The following is an 18,423-nucleotide window of genomic DNA, read 5'->3' as shown; positions in this document are numbered from 1 at the left end:
AAGACTTTTTGCGAAAAATTAACGAATCCAGTACTTTTTCGCAATTTTAATCTATATTAGGCCAAATTTAGAGCCTTTGGAGGCTGGCAATAATTTTTATCGTCTGAACAATAAAATGTACTGAGAAAAACTAGAGAAGAAAAAACAGAACAGTTTCGCGAAGATTTAAAATTTTGCGAAAATTAATTTTACCTTAGATTGTGCTGTGCTTAATAGACATTGGGGCCGCTGATGGTTTTACTGAGCACGCTCTTTTTTCCAGAAAAATAAAATGCTTCAAAATTAAAAATCACGAGTATTAAAAATAAAATATATTACGGTTATTTTGTACAAATATACAGGTCATATCATACAGGTATTTTGGCAGGCTGTTTTAAATTAAATCCCCCGCCGGTAAATTTCGGTCCATCTGTACGTTGAGGTTGAAATGGCGGTAACGTTGCTTGAGCTAAAGTTCTATCACGATCTCTGCAAAAGAGAAGAGTACAAATAACAGAGGAATACATTGAAAAGTTTTATAGCGAAAACGTCGTGTATTAGCAAAATTATATTGCATATTTCTTAGTTCTGCTAGCGTCCCTCAAAAGTAAGTTAATTTAGACATTTAATCTAATTAAGACAGGTGGCAGGCCTTTATATAGATTTTTGAGATTTTAAACAGCAAAGAAATTTTATTGTTCTCGCATGGAATTTTTTACGTCGAGGTTGTTCAAACTGCACATGGCTTTGGACACACGTTGACATATTATTTTTTGCGATTTGTCAAACCCTGTACACATGATCAATAGCTTTGCGAACGTCCAATATTTTTTCTTTTGTCGTTAATTGAGTTTAATTAATCCAGTTTAAATAAATACTTCGTGCACTAAATGAAATTTCATTTGTGAAGACTAGACTACAGACCGAAAAACATGTAAAGGCTGTCACAGATTGCGAAATCAAAACTGCTTCATTCCACAAAATTTTCACACCTTTGTTGTTGTTCTCTTCTTTTATGCATGAAATATTTTTTCTTTACGTCTTGAAGTTCACGCGATAATCTTTCGATGTCGTATTTGTAATCTTGCACTTGAGCTTCGTACATATTCAGTTCTGAAGCCATAGCCTGCAAAGAGAAAAGTGACCAAGCTGTCTTAATTCATCCTCGTCCTCAGGGCCTATTGTTTTAGGCTTATATCACATGGCGGACACAATTAATTCAGGTAAATTTTTAGCCTGGGTGTGAAATATTCTGCATTCTTTTAAAACAATTTTAAATCTAGAAAGTAAAAGGAGAAGCTATGGCGACAGTCGAACTTAAACTGCATTATGTTGGTACAGCTTGCAAAGGTCCATTAATAATGGTGGTAGGTTAAATACTTTTTTGCTAGCTATTACACACTGGTGGCCTTGTGGTAGAGCGTTCGCCTCCAGTGCAGAAGGTCTTGGATTCAAACCCTGGTCGAGCCATGCCAGAGACTATAAAAGAGTGAGTCGATCATTTCTGCTTGGCGTTCAGCATGGAAATATGATTGATATCTTAGGCGGTTGTCTGTCTAGTTGTGCGGCTGTTGTGCTTAGACACCTTCCGTCAAAACGGGACCATTTAAATCCGCTAGGACCCCTTTCACAGGACCCTTAATGGCAACAGCACCAATAGGGACTGCAGAGGCTATCCTGGGTATATGATAGCATTAATAATAATAATAAACAGGATAGGTATAAATTAGGGATTAACAGCATTTTCTTAGAAGATAGTTGCCAACCTTTTTTTTACTTTCCGACGACTTCCCCAAAAACCGTGCAGTCAAAGAATCAGTGCAGAGCAAACTGAAGAATTTTTTGTTTATTTTTTAAACATGGCTGACATCAACATTACCTTCATCTGTTTTGTTTTTTCTTTCAAATTTTGTTGATATACGCTTAACTGTTCAGCAACTTCGGGCCCAGGTTGTCGTGCAAGTATTTGCTTCAGTTCTATATACAATTTTTCTTTTTCTTTAATGAGCAGTTCCCGCTCAACGACCTACAAGTATTTAAAAAAAAATTGTAATCACACATTCTTTATATGTAAAACATGGGATTTAACAGCCAGTAGACTCAGCATAATTAGTTTTAACACCGGGAAATTAGAATGCATAATTTTTTTAACCACCAGGAAACCCTTTGTTTTGAACGCGAATAGCCTCACCCACCCAAACATCTAAAATTAATTCCCGTACTATTTAACAGGGTAAGATGTAACCACGCTGGGTTTGTGCTTATTGGTTGATTTAATTTGATACATTTGTTTAAGTCTATGCTTTCGTATGAAAGAAACTAAATTTTGATATCCTTTGAGAAAGTTTAGTTAACTAGGCTACGGATTTTAACAAGAACTCAATTTACTCTTGACTCTGTCAAGGACATCATAAAACCCTCCACACGTTTTTCAACTCAAAACTACATACCTCTTCTGTTTTTTGGATCAATCTTTTCTGTAATGTTTGTATCTTTTGAATCATTTCAAATGTACTTGGATCGCTTCCCTAAAATAAAAAGTTTTTTAAATTAGATCAGAAAGATGAGGGTTTTACATTATGCTGTAAGTACGAGGGCGATCTTCTTACTCATTGAACTTTTACACTTTCTTAGACGAGTGCTAAACAGACGCTTATTTTTACACTCTTACGTCAATACAGGCAGTGAGAGTTTATTTACGCTGTTCAGATAATTAGCTCCTGAGAAATTTATTAGAGAATTCGCGAAAATCAATTCTCGCTAAATATTAGGACATGTCAATTTCAGGAAAATTAGCTCTAATTAAACTACATTTTTAAAAATTAGTTCTCGCGAAAATAATTTACGTAAGGTATAGCCAAGTAAGTACCTCTAATTTTCTCCATCGGTGTATATTCATCGGATTTTCTAATTCCTCTTCTAGCGCTTTACATCGAGTGCGTTCGCGCAACAATTCTCTCTGCATGTTGTATACTTCTTTTCGCAACTCCTCCACGTTGGCGACGCTTTTCGTGAGAATATGTTTCTCGCGACGCAGTTTCTTTATCTCAAGTTTAAGCAGGCGAATGTCTTCCACTCTTTGTCGATACTGAATTTCACCTGAATTACACAAATTTTAGTTTGGTGGGTAACAGCATGGTGACAGAAACAAATTTATATTCAAAACTTCTTCTTTCATTTTCATTCAGTTATCTACCTCCAGTAAAAACTTTTACTTCTACTGCCTGTCATTTAGAAATTATTTTTGAGCAGTTTTTCCAAACGATCACAAAGCAAGCAAATCTGAATTATTCGTCTAGTACCGTTTTTAGAGGCACTTTACGCATAAATTTTCAAATGTTCAAGCGGAATAATTTTTCGATATGTGTTTTAGCATTTTTATAATTGCCATTGCATTTCGCATGAACTTTAAAATATTGACCAATGAAATAGTTAAAAAAATAACATTTAGGTAGATGCGTTTTTCATCACTAAATTGAACAATATTTCCTCTCTGATTTGCGTACCTTGTATTGCATTGCCACGAATTCACGCACTTTTCACGCACTTTTCACAAACAACTTAATATCAACAAAATAATTTTTGAATCGTTTTTAAACACAGACAAAAATAAACAAAAGATACATACCTTTATCTAGCGTGCTTTTCTGTATTTTGATCTTCTCATATAAAAGAGCCAGTTCATCATTGCGTCTGACTAACTGAGTTCCAAGTATGTCTCGCTCACTTATCACTTGATCTAACTCCTTCTTCTGCCGCAAACGCTCAGCGTCAGCTTCTTGTATTATCTTCAATAATTTCCGTTCTTCTGTTTGCTGTTGATCGATATAAGCTTTTGCTTCTGATGCCTCCTTCTTCAGCAACTGGAGTTCAGCCTATACAAAAAAAAAGAATGAGTTACCATCAGTAAGGATTCCTCATAGTTTTATGGTTTTTAAAGGATAATTTTAATTAAACAAAATATTATCAAATGTAAAAGAGGTTTTACGCATCAGTTATTTACAGCACATAACAGAAACACAGTTACGACTTAAAATACATCGAGTTATCTAAACCAAAAGATTTAGGCAAGGACCGATAACCAGAAACCAATTTAACTCAGTAAGTAATTCATTCAAAATTGTCCCATGCAGTTACATCACTTTACCTTGAGGGCATCTTTCTCCTTCTCCACTCTTTGATGTTCCAGATGTTCTTTCACTAAAGCAGCTTCTTTGGAGGTGATTTCTTCTTTAAGTTGATCAATCTGGTGATTCATAATTTTCAACTTTCTCTTCATTTCTGTGATCTCATCTTGACATTCAATCAAGTTCTTACTGTATAAATTTCGGTCGCTTCGCACAGCTTCGTATAGATTCTAAAAGTTTTTTTCGACGAAAAAAAGTCACAATACATCCACCTTCTACACGCTTTGCTATCATTTACAAAAATAGTAACGAGAATGAGGAGGAAGACAACAAAATAGTTCGTGAATTAAATTAAAATATCTACTATTGTTTTTGTTTTTTTATTTCTCAGAAAGCACATCAACTTGGACAAGGAAAAGGCTAAGCCAAGCTAAAATTGATAAAAACTTCTTGAGCAAATCGACATTTAGCTTTTTTTAATTCACGTTGGCACACGGCAATTTTCCACGTGAATACCAACGTGTTAAAAAAGAGGACAGGAGAATAACATGCCAACTCGACATTTTTTTGCTGACGTGAAAAACGTTTGATTTAAAAAGGTCGATATTGTCAGACTAAAAATGTAAGTTAACAGTAGTAACGCTGGGCTTCGATTTTCGGTTTATCAATGTCTACGAACCAGTTTAAACATGGGTAGAAAAAAAAAGGAGAAAAATTAGGAAAAAAAAAGCCAAACCTGTTGCTGCTTGAGTTTGGTTTCAGCTTCTGCGATTTTCTTTTTATAATCAAAGATCTGCATCTCCCTCACTTTTACATCTTCCATGTGTTGTAACACTTTTTGCGTTAGGTCGCTCGCTTCATTGATGTATCTGTCTCTTTCTTTCTCAAGTTGGTAGATGATCTTACGCTGCTTCTGTGCCTCATCTTTATAGTTCTAAAATAAAAAAGAACTGCTGAGATAGAAAACATACAAAACATTACAAAAAGTCTAAGGATTCCGAAGAGTCCACCCAAGTACCACTACACAAGATTTTTAGTTTTCCCAGCCTTAATAAAATTTCCAGTTCGCCAGTCAACCTTTTGAAGGTTTCTGAACAGCTTACGTTCACAATTGAGGAAGACGCAGCAAACTTGACAGATTGGCAACTTAACCCCACCAATTACCATTAGCAACTATTGCTTAATCCATTTAATTGCAAGAAGTATTTCTTAGTTCACCTTTTTTTTTTTGTTTATATTTTGATTTCATCATACCTGTATTTCCTGTTCTAAATTCTTCTTCGCCTGTTCATGAAGTCTTACCAGACCCAGTTGTTTTTGCGTGGCATCAGCCGATTTTAGAAGGTTCTACAATATAAACATCATGAGAAGGTGATGGCATCCTCATTCTGAAAATCTTCCAAAAACCTAAAAACTTTATTTCAAAACCTGCAAAAGTAATTATAAAAATATTTTTTTGCTGAGCTGTGCAATCGACTTTCTTTCTAAAAGATTTGAACATAAGCGAAAAATATCGATCGAATTTTAATTTTGCGATTAAATAAAAAAATTCAGAATATAAATATATTACCTTGTTTAAAATATCTCGTTCTCGAACCAAATCATCAATTGCTTTTTTGTCAACTTCTTGTTGTTTTTTAGTTGCTTCCACCTCTAAACAATCATGTTAAGCTTTAGCAAAGGACGAAATTAATTTGCGCAGCATTTCAATGTCAATCTTTTTAAAGGGTTATTATTTGAGAAAAGGTAAAATATCATAAAGTCTGTTTTCATGAAAGCGTTCTTGACACCACCGATCTGACTAGCTGACATAAAATATTTCATAGCCGCAGCGCCTGTATTAAAGGTCTTGCAATTTCGAAAACGCTGCCATCTTTAGTATCATAAAATTCGAGCATATTTCACGCAGACGACCAATGTAAAAAGCTGTGGCTGTCTAACCAGCCTCGTCATTATACTTATCTCCCTATTGTTTTTAACAATAGACCTATTGTTCTTAACCTTAAATCCCAACATGATATTGTTATAAAAAAAGCGCCTAATGAAAACTTTTGCGGGAATTGTTGTTGAGCTCCGTGTACTTGTTACGCTTTTAAGTTACGCAAACAATTTTTAAAGTTAAAATCCGTTGCAAAATTATTAACAAAATGTCATTAAAAGTTAGTTACAAAAACTTAGTTTTGATTCGCGCAAAAATTGCATGAGTAAGAAAAACCGACCTTTCTCTAAAGCATTTATCTGATTCTTCAGCGTCTCTTTTTGATGTTCTGTTTCCACTTTTTGTTCTTCAATAGTGCGAAGTTTTCTTTGTATAGCTTCACGTTGTCGAGTCAACCGAACACTGTCTTGCTTCAAGCTGTTTACTTCATCTTCTTTTCCCTACAAGATGGCAAGAAATGTATTGGTATCATTACATCTCTATAAAAATACAAAGACTGTGTCCGTCTGTCTGTAACAGGCAAAGTGAATATCTTCATTTTCCCTTAATGTCGACAAAAAAGGTATGTCTAATCTTCTTAGACGTTCGTCAAATTCATTTGGTCGTTTACATTATTTTGATCAGCGTTTCAACCTCAAACTAAATTTCGCCATATTTCTATTTGGATATGCACTACTGACGTCAGCAAAACATCTAAAACAACCTATTTTTCCATTGTCCTTCTGCCTAAATGGATTTTTTTACGGGCCTTATCGACTAGTTTTATTTTTCTACCTGCTTGAAACAAGACTTTTCCAGTGAAAAATTCCTGACAAAGACCTAATTATGTGACAAATTATTTAATCAAAGCTTTTTCGCTTATTACACAGATCTTGTGTTGTAACTTAAAGGCAAACGGTTTTCTGCTCCTTCAGAAGCGTCACTATCACTTTGATGAAAGTTTTAAGTATTTCAACAGAGTTAATATTTAATTGATATTCTAAGTGGACCAACCTTTCACTGAAAGCAGTACAACTATCATAATATATTTCAAACATTTTAACTTTTTAAGGGGCTTTTTACAAAAGAGGTGGGGATAACGGTTGGCAGTACCTGACGTTTCCTAGGATCCTGTTTTAATTAATAACAAGACGTATGATATACGCAAACAACCTCGCCAAAAAAGTGTATAAAAAGCTGAAGTTAGACACGACATATTTTGCTATTCGGATAGGCAATAATATTGATAGAAAATTTCTCGAAATTTCAATTTTCGTTAGGTCAGTCTGTAAACACGTCCTCGCGGGCGAGATAGTAAAAAGAAAAAAAAAGTAAAAATAGTTACCAAGATGAGATTCGAACACACGACTACTCCCGTGTCGGTGCTCAGAGAGGCAAAAATTTCCATTCTTGTAGGACACATTTGCGTTTTAATACAAGCTCACGAGCTTGTAATTATACTAAAAAATTATACTAAATTATATTAAAAATTTCCCTGTGTTTATATGGACGTTTTTTGTCAAGGCGCAATTTCGACCCGTCCTGGCTAAGCAGGATCCCGTTTAAGCTGAGCAGGATCTTGGCTTAGGCGAGACGATGTTTTCTATATAAACATACCGGAAGATGTAAAAGAGCAACATACCCGCAGTTCTATTGTCTTTGCGTTATTTTCTTGCGCAAGTTGTTCTGCTGCAGATAACTGAGTATCAAAGTCTTGTTGCAACTTAATTAATCTGTTGTTTAATAGCTCTGTGTCCTTTACTGCTCGCTCATTCAATATCTAAATAGAACATATCCATTAAAATAGGCAAGATAAATGAGCATTCGTTATAGTAATTTGTAAACGTAAAAAAGCGCTTTATCCGTTTTGTAATTTTTGTATCATCAATTTCAAGGTCACAACGGTCTTGCAGGTTTTCAATGTGGTAAAATGTTTGTTAAAGAGATTCTAGGTGGGGAAATCATGCTAAAATATATCATTTAATTAATCCGCAGTTTAAAAGTTTAAGATTTAATTATGCTGCAAAAATTACGAAAAAATGTTTACGGCATGACAAAGATGGTATTTTTCTGAATGCATAAGTTATCGCGATGTTTCAACGTATAACCATAAAAAACCAAACACGTACCCTTTGTTCCTTCAACTGTTGTTCGATTCGTAAAGTTTCTTCCTGTGCACGTTGCAGCTGTATTTGTTTCGATTTCAATTCTAATGATTTTGTCTCAGCTTCTGATTTGCTTTCTTTAAATTCTCGCTCCATTTTTTCCTTTTTCCGCATCTCTCTTTGCGCTTCGTTATTTTTAACTTGAATATCTTCTTTCAGCTGAAATTAGCATGAGATATACATATATGGTAGTTCTTAAACCTTTCCCTTGAATTTTCTTACCGAATTAAACCAGAAATATTTCGTTTAATTGCGGATAAGTGAAACTTTCGCTTAGCAGTACCCATTTTTCAGCACTATCAAACAAAAAACTTTACTTAAGTGAGACTCAAATGCAATAACTTTTGAGATTGGAAATATATTGCACTGGTTTGTGTGTGGATTGATTGTGAGATGGCTGTGGGATATTCCACTTCTTTTTTCTCAAGTCTCACTGATCAACTTATTCTGTAGTTTATGCTTTTAGTTGTCGCCACCTACATAATGCGATTGCTAAATATGGGCAATTGTAACCGGACAAACTCTGACCATCCAAAACAATAGAAGAACCTTTAGGAACCTTCAAGGGACTGGTAAATTTGTGAGCAGCAATATAATTAGTAAAGATGTATACTACACTAGAAGTGAAATCTTACCTCTGATATTTTAAGCAAGGCTTCTGTCTTTTCATTTTCAGCAGCTGTTAAACTCTCTGATGCGTCTGTTAATTCTTTCCGCAACTGAAATCAATATGACAAGATGATAAAGAATATTACTTTAAATTCATATATTACAACAACAACTTTTTATACCTTAACAATTTCCGTCAACTTCTGGTCCCTTTCTTTTGTTAATTCTTCTTTAGCCCTCAAAAGTTCTTGAACGCTAAGATAATTTTAAAAATAAATGCATTAAAGTGGACTGAAGTTTTAGGTTTAAACTACAATAGATGCTGTCAACATGTACTTACACATGTTAAAGGGAACCCGAGGTATAACATGATGTTGGACTTATTATAAAGCTTAAAAAGTTGGTTAACAAGTCTTTTTTAAATTTTTCAAAAAGCTCTTTTAGTTTTTAAGATATGCACAATTAAAGAATTTCAGAATTTATTTATGCTGCATAAATTATGAAGTCGCATTTAAGGAATAGCAAATTTTGACCCATTAAGGGATGTGCATTCAAACTTTATTAATCCATAGATATTATAAAGGGGAATTGATTAACATAATTTTTTTTGCTAAAATGACAATTGCTTACCTGTTTCAGAAATATTCTGGGTTAGCTTGTATAAGTCCTATATGTTTACTCACAAAATTAGATTGCAAACCGAAATGAGATTTTCAAAAAAAATGTATACACTTTTAAGAACTTTTTAAGCTCTATAATATATAGTTATTAGGCCGTGGAAAATTTTACACATTTTACATAGAGTTGAAGGAACTTGATGTACAAGCTATATATGGAGGATACCTGTTATCTTGTCCCATATTAAGCCCTGCCCCCTGCTCAACTAATTTTGTTAAGTTTGTTATTTCGTGTTTGAGTGCTTGTATAGTTTCTCGAGCTCTTGTTTCCTTTTCATGTGCAGCATCAACCATTTTCCAAGCTTTTTCAATTTCCTAAAAAAGACACAGCAAAGATAAGATAACAAGTAAATAAAAGCCATGTTAATCAGCATAATTGTCAACAGTTCATGTACAGCAGAGCACGACAACAAAAAAAATAACAATTTTATTGCCCCTTAGAACCTAACCTGTTATCTAGCTTTTTTTAAAACTTCGATATCTGTGTCTGTAACTGGGAGTAATACTTTACCTTTTTTAAGGATGATATTGTTGTTTGATCTTCTTGTGACAATTTCAAAGCTGTGGAAACTTTGGCTGCATTGGCGACAATCTCTGCATTTAGTTCCCGGCATTTTCCCATCAAACGTTTCTCACTTTCGTGAGACTTTTTTAGAGCTCTATGTAGCTTCTCATATTCAACTCTAAACTTTTCCAAACTCTTGTCCCCCGTCAGCTCATTGAGGACCTAAAAAATATTCCCCACTAATTTTAAGGCTTTAGCTCATTCATTTTGGAAAACATAATAAAAGGAAAACAAACATCAAAGACAAACCTCTTGAAAATCTCTTTCCAAAGCTTCAAAAGCATTTTCTTCTATGGCAGGTTTGCCATCTTTTTCCTTTGCAGCCTATGGAAACAAGAAGTAACACACCATAATAAGTTCACTCAATCCAAAAATAATCCAGCGTATTACCTTTGAAAGAAATTAATAAACCAGAGAGAACGATTAACTTATATATTATGGTATTTACGGTCAATGAAGTACTTTTACTTTGCAAATTTTAAGCTTTTTTTAAAAAAAGAGTAAAGTTTCAAGATAAAACATCCTTTTTATTTTTAATTTCCCTAAGTTCAGAATTTATTGCTTGTGGGCTAAGTTTAAACAATGATATCTTAAAATAAAGCTGAAATTTTCAGGGTTATTTTATCAGTATCCTATAAACAAGGTTTTCTCATAACATAATGGGTAATCAAGGCATAAAAGATATGAGAAGACTGCATGCCTTTTCTTTTTTTTTAAAAAACACCCAAGATTTTATTCCTGTCAGTGATTGTTTACACTGTGAAGATTACAAGTATAAATTTTCAGTGCTTTTTTCAAGCTAGTTTTTAGACAAGCTATGGCATGTTGAAAACATAACTTAGTCTTTTTTTGAGAATCCACCACAATGAGAAATTAAAGGAGTCCTAGACCTACAGTAATTTTATGCTAGTAATCGCTGGGACTAGAAAGTTAAATAATTCAAAATTTCGATTGATATAAATTTGTGAAAATTTCAAGAAAATCTGAGATGGGTAAAAACCTTATACAATTTTGATTTCTATTTTTTTTCAATATAAATTGATGTGAGATTTGTAAATGACTCTAACTTAACCAGTTCCTGATTATTTACAGGTTTTCCCAAAAGTTTAGACTTAAAATCTAAAATAAAAATCCATTTATGCAAAAAAATAAAGAGGACAAAAACGTGATACAAAGCTAAAGACCACCATATTTATTTATAAGGAAACATGTCTCAGCTAAAAATGTTGGATGAAGAAGAATATAGATAAATCACTGCATGATGCCATTTTTAAACAGGTCACAAAATTGGGGGTAACAATTGTTCCATTACCCTTTATTACCCTAATCTTAAAATAACATGAATAATTTTTTTCATTAGCTGAGAGTAATAATATGTCACAAATATATTTTACAATTTATTTGTAATTTTTTTTCAATTTTATGGCAAGGTCAATGCCCTGTTTGTTATTAATAGTAATTGAGATAATTTTACATGACCAACATCAATAGTGTGATAAGGGACATGACACCGTTATGGCGCCATAGATTAGTGGTTATAGCTCTCGTACTCTGTGCGGGAGACCGAGGTTCGATTCCTCTTGACGGCGATTCAACATGGGTGAGTGAATGTTACCATAGCCCCGGGTTAACCCAAGCCATGTGAGGGAAATTGGGAAGATGGCACACTGTGTGGGCCGTTGGATGTTGCCGGGAGTTGTCTAGTAGAGCGCGGGCTCTAATTGGGTCTGCGTAGCTCAAAATGAGCATTAAATACTCTAGGACTCTCCATCTACGCCATGGCCCCTCCTGGAAATAATAGACAGGGTATATTCCTCGATATTTGTGAGGCTAGCCATGTAAAATATGCACATCTATCTATCTACAACCTTTCGGTTGATAGCAAGACATCGTAGCGGTTTCAAGACATCGTAGCGGTTACCTTTCGGTTGATAGCAAGACATCGTAGCGAACGGACGTGTTCATAAGCTATAAGCGGATGTAAAACTTCTCTATCTACAACGGGGAGTGATTAGAATAATAAACTTAAATAAATAAATAGTTAATTTCAAATAAAGATATAATGGCTTCGTCTTTTACACTTGCCAACTTAAGTGACATTGTGGGAAAATCTAAATCACAAATTGATAAATTCACAAAGCCAGATTTGGTTCAATTTTTGATAAAAGTTCAGGATGAAGTGAAAGAAAAGGTTGGGCTGAAAGAAATAAAAGACAGCGTAGATGAAATCAAAAATAATGTTCTTAAACGAATTCTCGACGACAACAAAAATATGAAAAAAAGAATTAGATTACTTGAAAAGGAAAACGACGAAATTTACGAATCTCAAATTAACCTTGAAATGAAGATTAACGCCCAGGACCAATACTCCAGAAGAAATAATCTGGAAATCATTGGCATATCAGATGATATCGCTGATCGAAATCTCGAAGCAAAAGTAATAAGCATTCTTCAGGAAATCGGTGTTAACTGTGATTGTAACGAAATTGAGGCTTGTCATCGCCTACCAAAGTCAAAGAGGGAAAGAGACTCGAAATTTCCAAAGCGCACTATAGTTAGGTTCGTCAACAGGAAAAAGGCTGAAAAAGCGCTCGAAAACCGTAAAAAGTTGAAAGACAGTGTAAATCATCGTAAAGTTGTTATTTCAGATAATCTTTGCCCAGCTTATAAAGCCCTGTTGGGAATGAGCAGTCAATTATATCACGAAGGTAGAATTGCATCATCTTGGTCTTGGAAGGGTAATGTTTTTATTAAACCAAATATAACAGATGAACCTTTTAAAATTTTTCACGTAAGCGACTTAGATTATTATTATGACGATGTTTCCTTGGAATAAGGTAAATTTTTAAACGTGTCTTTTTCGCGCCAAAAAAAGGCGTTTTGTGTGATATTTTTATGTTCTGTGTGTTCACTTAAAAATGATAAATTTTCCGTGTGGTGTCTGTGGAAAGTCTGTTAATTCAAATCATAAGGCTATTCAGTGTGATATTTGTAAATTCTGGATTCATATTAAATGCAATGGTCTCAATGCTGATGATTATATATCTCTCCAAAACTCTGATGAACTTTGGTTCTGTTGTAAATGTATCAACAAAATTCTCCCCTTTGGCTCAACAACTCCCCCCTTAGTTTATGACAAGAGTCTTTCCTCTATGGAAATGAAAAGGTTTCTCTCCCAGCTCAACTCTATTGAAATCAACGAGGTCCCCCATCCTGAAACCATGGGTGGTGTCAACTGCAAATATTACGATCCAATTGAATTCTCTGCCCTTCAAGTTAATTCTGATAAATTCTCCCTTTTTCATATGAATATCGCCTCTCTGTCTAAACATATTGATGAACTAAAGATTCTGTTAGGTCAACTTGGGCATGACTTCAGTGTTATTGGTATCACTGAGACCAAATTCCAGACTAAAATCCCACCTATTAACTGCGATCTATCGGGTTATTCCTTCACGCACACACCTACTGAAGGTGAAAAGGGTGGTGCTCTTTTGTACATCCCTAATCACTTGCAATTTATTGAACGTCCCGACCTGGATACTCTTGCATATAAAAGCAAGGAGCTTGAATCTAAATTCATTGAAATTATACGGGCCAAAGATAGAAACATGATTGTTGGATGCATCTACAGACATCCCTCGATGTCTGTTGATGAGTTCAACAATCATTTTTTATTGCCTCTTCTTGAGAAAGCGTCTTCAGATAACAAGTCTATCTTCCTCCTTGGAGACTTTAATATTGACCTTCTAAAGTCTGAAACAGTCAAAGAAGTGTCCGATTACATCGATATTACTTCGCAATTTAACTTACTCCCGCATATAATTCTTCCCACAAGAGTTACTGAAGTTTCTAGCACGATTATTGATAATATTTATTTTAGTTCAGCCAAGTGGGACACTGTGTCTGGTAATATTATAAGTTCAATATCTGACCATTTCCCTCAGTTCTTAGTCTTAAAAAACTTGTCTGCAATCAATCCTTTGCACACCTCTGATGATATATTTGTTCATGATTGGAAGAAATTTCATCACAATGACTTTCTCACCGAACTTCACAATAAAAATTGGGATGATATCCTACAATTGAATGTAGATGATCCCAACTTATCGTTTAACAATTTTTACAATTGTATCAACAGTCTATTGGTCAATCATGCTCCTCTAAAAAAAACATGCAACAAAAAAAGAAAAAAAAAATCCAATCCTTGGATTACTAATGGTATCCTTACCTCAATAATCAAAAGAGACCATCTGCATAAATGCTTTTTAAGAGAGAAAGATCCACTTTTAAAGTCTTCCTTGCTAGAGAGTTTTAAAAAGTACCGCAACAAAATTGTATCTCTATGTAGAATGAGTAAGAGTAATTTCCTCAATAAATATTTTAGCAATAACCAAAAAAATATTGGCAATATTTGGAAAGGGGTTAAAAATATTATTTCTGTTCGTTCTTCTGTTTCTGCTTCTCCCACCTGTATGAACATTAATAACTCTGTTGTAACTGATCCAGTGACAATTGCTAATTCTTTTAATGATTACTTTGCTTCAATTGCAGATAACATCAGAATGAATATCCCGTTCACTCGAAAACATTTCTCCTCTTTTCTAAAAAATTCTACTTCTAATTCGATGTTTCTTTCACCAACTGATGATTTAGAAGTTCTGCATTGCATTTCTTCCCTTGACCCTGGTAAATCTTCTGGGCCATTCAGTATTCCTGCCCATATTTTAACTCTTGTTAAATCTGAATTATCTATACCACTTTCAAAACTTATTAATTTGTCTTTCACAACTGGTATTTTTCCTACAAACCTAAAAACTGCCAAGACCATCCCTATTTATAAAAAAGGGTCCAAATTAGAATTAACAAATTACCGACCTATATCCTTACTCTCAAATATTGATAAAATATATGAAAAAATCATATACAAACGAGTGTATGGTTTTCTCGAAGCAAACAACGCCCTCTACAAGCATCAATTTGGCTTTAGGAAAAATTACTCGACTTCTCAAACACTTCTGAACATCTCTCAAAAAATCATGGATGCTCTTGATAAAGGAAATTATGCATGTGGAGTGTTCATTGATCTTCAAAAGGCTTTTGATACGGTTGATCATGAAATTTTGCTTAAAAAGCTTTTTCACTATGGAATTCGTGGTACCCCACTCTCACTATTTAAGTCTTACTTAACAGGACGTCAACAGTTTGTATCCATCAATGGAAATATATCAACTAGTAATCTTATCAGGCATGGTGTCCCTCAGGGCTCTGTTTTAGGACCTCTTTTATTTTTAATTTATATTAACGACCTGCATTGTTCAATTAATTTTTCCTTGGTGCATCACTTTGCTGATGACACCAATCTCTTAAACTTCAGTAAATCTTTGAAACAACTGGCCAAACAAATGAATTTTGACCTCAAGCTTCTTTGCCATTGGCTCAATGCCAATAAAATTTCTCTTAATGCTAGTAAGACTGAGTACATTGTTTTTAAACATACACGGAAACCTCTTAATTACGATTTTAGGCTTTTTATCAATGGTAAAAGGCTTATACCTAGTAATTGTATTAAATATCTTGGTGTTCTATTAGATTCTGATTTAAGCTGGAAGTCTCAGATCAATGATACTGTTGCCAAGCTCAAGAGGGCCAATGGAGCTTTAGCTAAACTTCGTCACTTTGTGCCTTTAAATGTTCTTATTCTAGTTTACTATGCCATTTTTCATTCACACTTGCAATATTGTAATCAAATTTGGGGTCAGCCAAACAGTCTTGATGTTAATCGTATTACTGTTTTGCAAAATTTTGCTATTAGACTCATGTCTTTTGAATCTCGAAGAGCATCATCCAGTCACCTGTATGGTAATCTTGAGCTCCTCAAATTCTCTGATATTGTCAAATGTCACAATATTCTATTTTTACATAAACTATTTCATGAAAAATTGCCTGCTTCTATCCTTAATACATTTGCGGTTGACTTCACCCATGCTCAAGGCACTCGGGCAGAGAAAATTGGTTTGATCAATCTCCCTACCTTTAATACTATTTCTTTTGGTAAAAACTCAATTAGATTTAATGCCATTAATTCCTGGAATAAATTGCAGTCTTTAATGACTAGAAAATTTGTCTCCCTTGATTATTTTAATCTTAGAAGTGATCTGAAAAAGTACTTTGTTTCCTCTTACTAATCCTTCCTGAATTGTCAGACTTGGCCATTTGTTTCCCGCATGGTTGTTTATCATTTGACCCACTTTTATGTGTGTGTTGTTTTGTGCGTCTCGTATCGTTTACTGTAATTGTCCAAGGGTGGCCATACCCTTTGCCTTAGCTTTATGCTATTAGGTATGGTCTCCCTTCAATAGCATTATATATTTTAATTTTGTTACCCTGACTAATTATGATATTTATTTTCTTTTTCTTTATATTTATTTTCTTTTAATTTTAATTGTATATATATAACTGCTATTGATAAATAAAATATCTATCGATACCCTTCCCTCAAGACCTTTAAACTTGTTTCATGCTCAGGGTTTTATTATTGAAAAATACTGCATGCTAGGCACTTTGCCAAACTTTTACAAATGTAAAAATGGTGGACTATTACAGTAGAACAGAAGTTTAACAAGAAGTCAATGGTCATTTGTGTAATAGAAATTGGGAAATTGTTAGGATATATATGTATTTGCAGTCATAAAGGAATAAAATAAGTTTTTCACTTTCATTGCCAATATCTTCAGTAACCCTTACCCTGTTTAAGAGATGGTGGTGATAAAAACTCATTCACAGTTACCATAAGGTAAAGGGAACAGTTCTCCTCAAACAAAAAAACTTTGTAGCCTGTAAACAGTAAGCTGTTTTAGCTTTCGTATCTACATGGCAAGAAAAAAGATGCTACAGTTTGCCGAAAAGAGGTTCCTGTAGATTTCTTATCACAGAAAAATCATTAAGATTTTTAATAGGTGTTTATTATTTTATACTATATTATTATTATATTATATTATTATAGTTTAAATATTTGTTGCAGTGTGTTTCCTGTGTCAAATTTCTTTAAGAATTAAAATAACTATAGCTAGCTATTGTGATGGATTTTGTTGTTTACATTTTCAGTGGTAGCTCTTTCGACTCTGGTATTATATCTGCTCTGGTGGCAGAGAAAAAGGTGAAGACACACAGACATTGTGATGTTAATTTTACCATTTTTTCAAGGAAAGATCATTTTAACGGATATAAATAAATCAGATTTAAACGGATATAAATAAATCAGAAGTAATCAATCTACATTTTATATATAGAGAGAGCTAAACTCTTAAAGAGAAATTAGCATCAGAAAGGTAAAATATCTACTAGCTAGAAGAAATAAAAAATAACAGTAACATTTAGCTAGCCACCTATAGCTATTAACAAATCTGTTTATAAAATGCTAAAGTTGTTTTATTAACTTTTAATTTTATGTTCTAAACATAGCTTCACGTGGCTTACCTCCATTTTCTATAAAAAAAATCCTTAAAATACCAATACTGAATCAAACAGCAGTTAAAACCATTCTAAATCGTGAAGCTGACGGCCACCATATTGATTTTATTCCCTATGACGACCTCATAAATGTAAACAAACTGTGCGATTGAGGGTCTCTATTCAAAAACTCTCCATTGCAGATACTAAATAACAGCTCCGTGCGGCAACGCAACAGAAAAGCTGCTTGTGGTTCGCGAAGGAACGATCCGGAAAATCACAATTGACCCTTCTGTCCCCATTCCGTACGTTCTATTTCGTGTTTAAGTGGAAATGCACCTGAAGCTCGTTCGTGAATAGTGTCTACCAAATTGGTGGCATTCTTTAAACTAAGGCCTATTAAGGGACTCTTTTTCTTATACTACAATCTCGGACGACGAGATTGTCAGAAAGAGATTTAGCATTCCCTCTACAATACAACGAAGTTAAGAAATAACCTTTTCCCCTTAACCACCAGAGCTTCTTATTTTTTTTGGTATTTGGCTTTACCATGCCATGCTAAGATACTTTTTTTCCGTTTTTCTAAAATAAAAGATTTTCAGCTAAGAGGGGTCACGTGCTGTTTTAGCATCCCTATGCAATATTTAGATGATCAACATATAAGTAAAAGATCGTATTCTACTTTTACGTAATTTTTATTACCTAAATATATAAATAAATATTTGGGAACAGTCATTTTTGATCACTTCTCAAAATTACAACACTTAAATAATTAAATCTGTAGTCGAACCGCGTAAAAAACTTTTAATAAAGACCCCAACTTCGTCCCCAGGACTTGTTAGGCTTTTTATATTTGTAAATCTAAATAAATTTAAATCTCTAAAAAATTCTGGGGAGGGGGTTGTAAAAACCTAGAAATTGGGAAATGTCA

The 18,423-nt window shown here is 33.9% G+C and overlaps 1 protein-coding gene across 1 annotated transcript; it reads right to left on the bottom strand.

Moving 5' to 3' along the window:
- Positions 1 to 298: 298 nt before the first annotated feature.
- On the bottom strand, positions 299 to 17,658 carry LOC130645353 (cilia- and flagella-associated protein 58-like). The gene is made up of 19 exons (XM_057451322.1): positions 17,520 to 17,658; positions 10,290 to 10,364; positions 9,987 to 10,202; positions 9,642 to 9,790; positions 8,981 to 9,053; positions 8,825 to 8,908; positions 8,154 to 8,348; positions 7,667 to 7,804; positions 6,326 to 6,485; positions 5,677 to 5,759; positions 5,361 to 5,453; positions 4,843 to 5,040; positions 4,127 to 4,336; positions 3,608 to 3,854; positions 2,849 to 3,078; positions 2,430 to 2,507; positions 1,859 to 2,005; positions 972 to 1,105; positions 299 to 468 (listed from the first exon to the last, which is right to left on the bottom strand). The coding sequence occupies exons 1-19, from the start codon at positions 17,523 to 17,525 to the stop codon at positions 348 to 350; spliced, it is 2,637 nt and encodes an 878-aa protein (XP_057307305.1). The 5' UTR covers positions 17,526 to 17,658; the 3' UTR covers positions 299 to 347.
- Positions 17,659 to 18,423: the final 765 nt, after the last annotated feature.

The sequence above is a fragment of the Hydractinia symbiolongicarpus genome, chromosome 5 (assembly GCF_029227915.1).
Source record: "Hydractinia symbiolongicarpus strain clone_291-10 chromosome 5, HSymV2.1, whole genome shotgun sequence".
In the NCBI taxonomy this organism is placed as follows: domain Eukaryota; kingdom Metazoa; phylum Cnidaria; class Hydrozoa; order Anthoathecata; family Hydractiniidae; genus Hydractinia; species Hydractinia symbiolongicarpus.
Note: the sequence above shows the minus strand (reverse complement) of the source record. Positions and strands in the feature narration are given on the sequence as shown.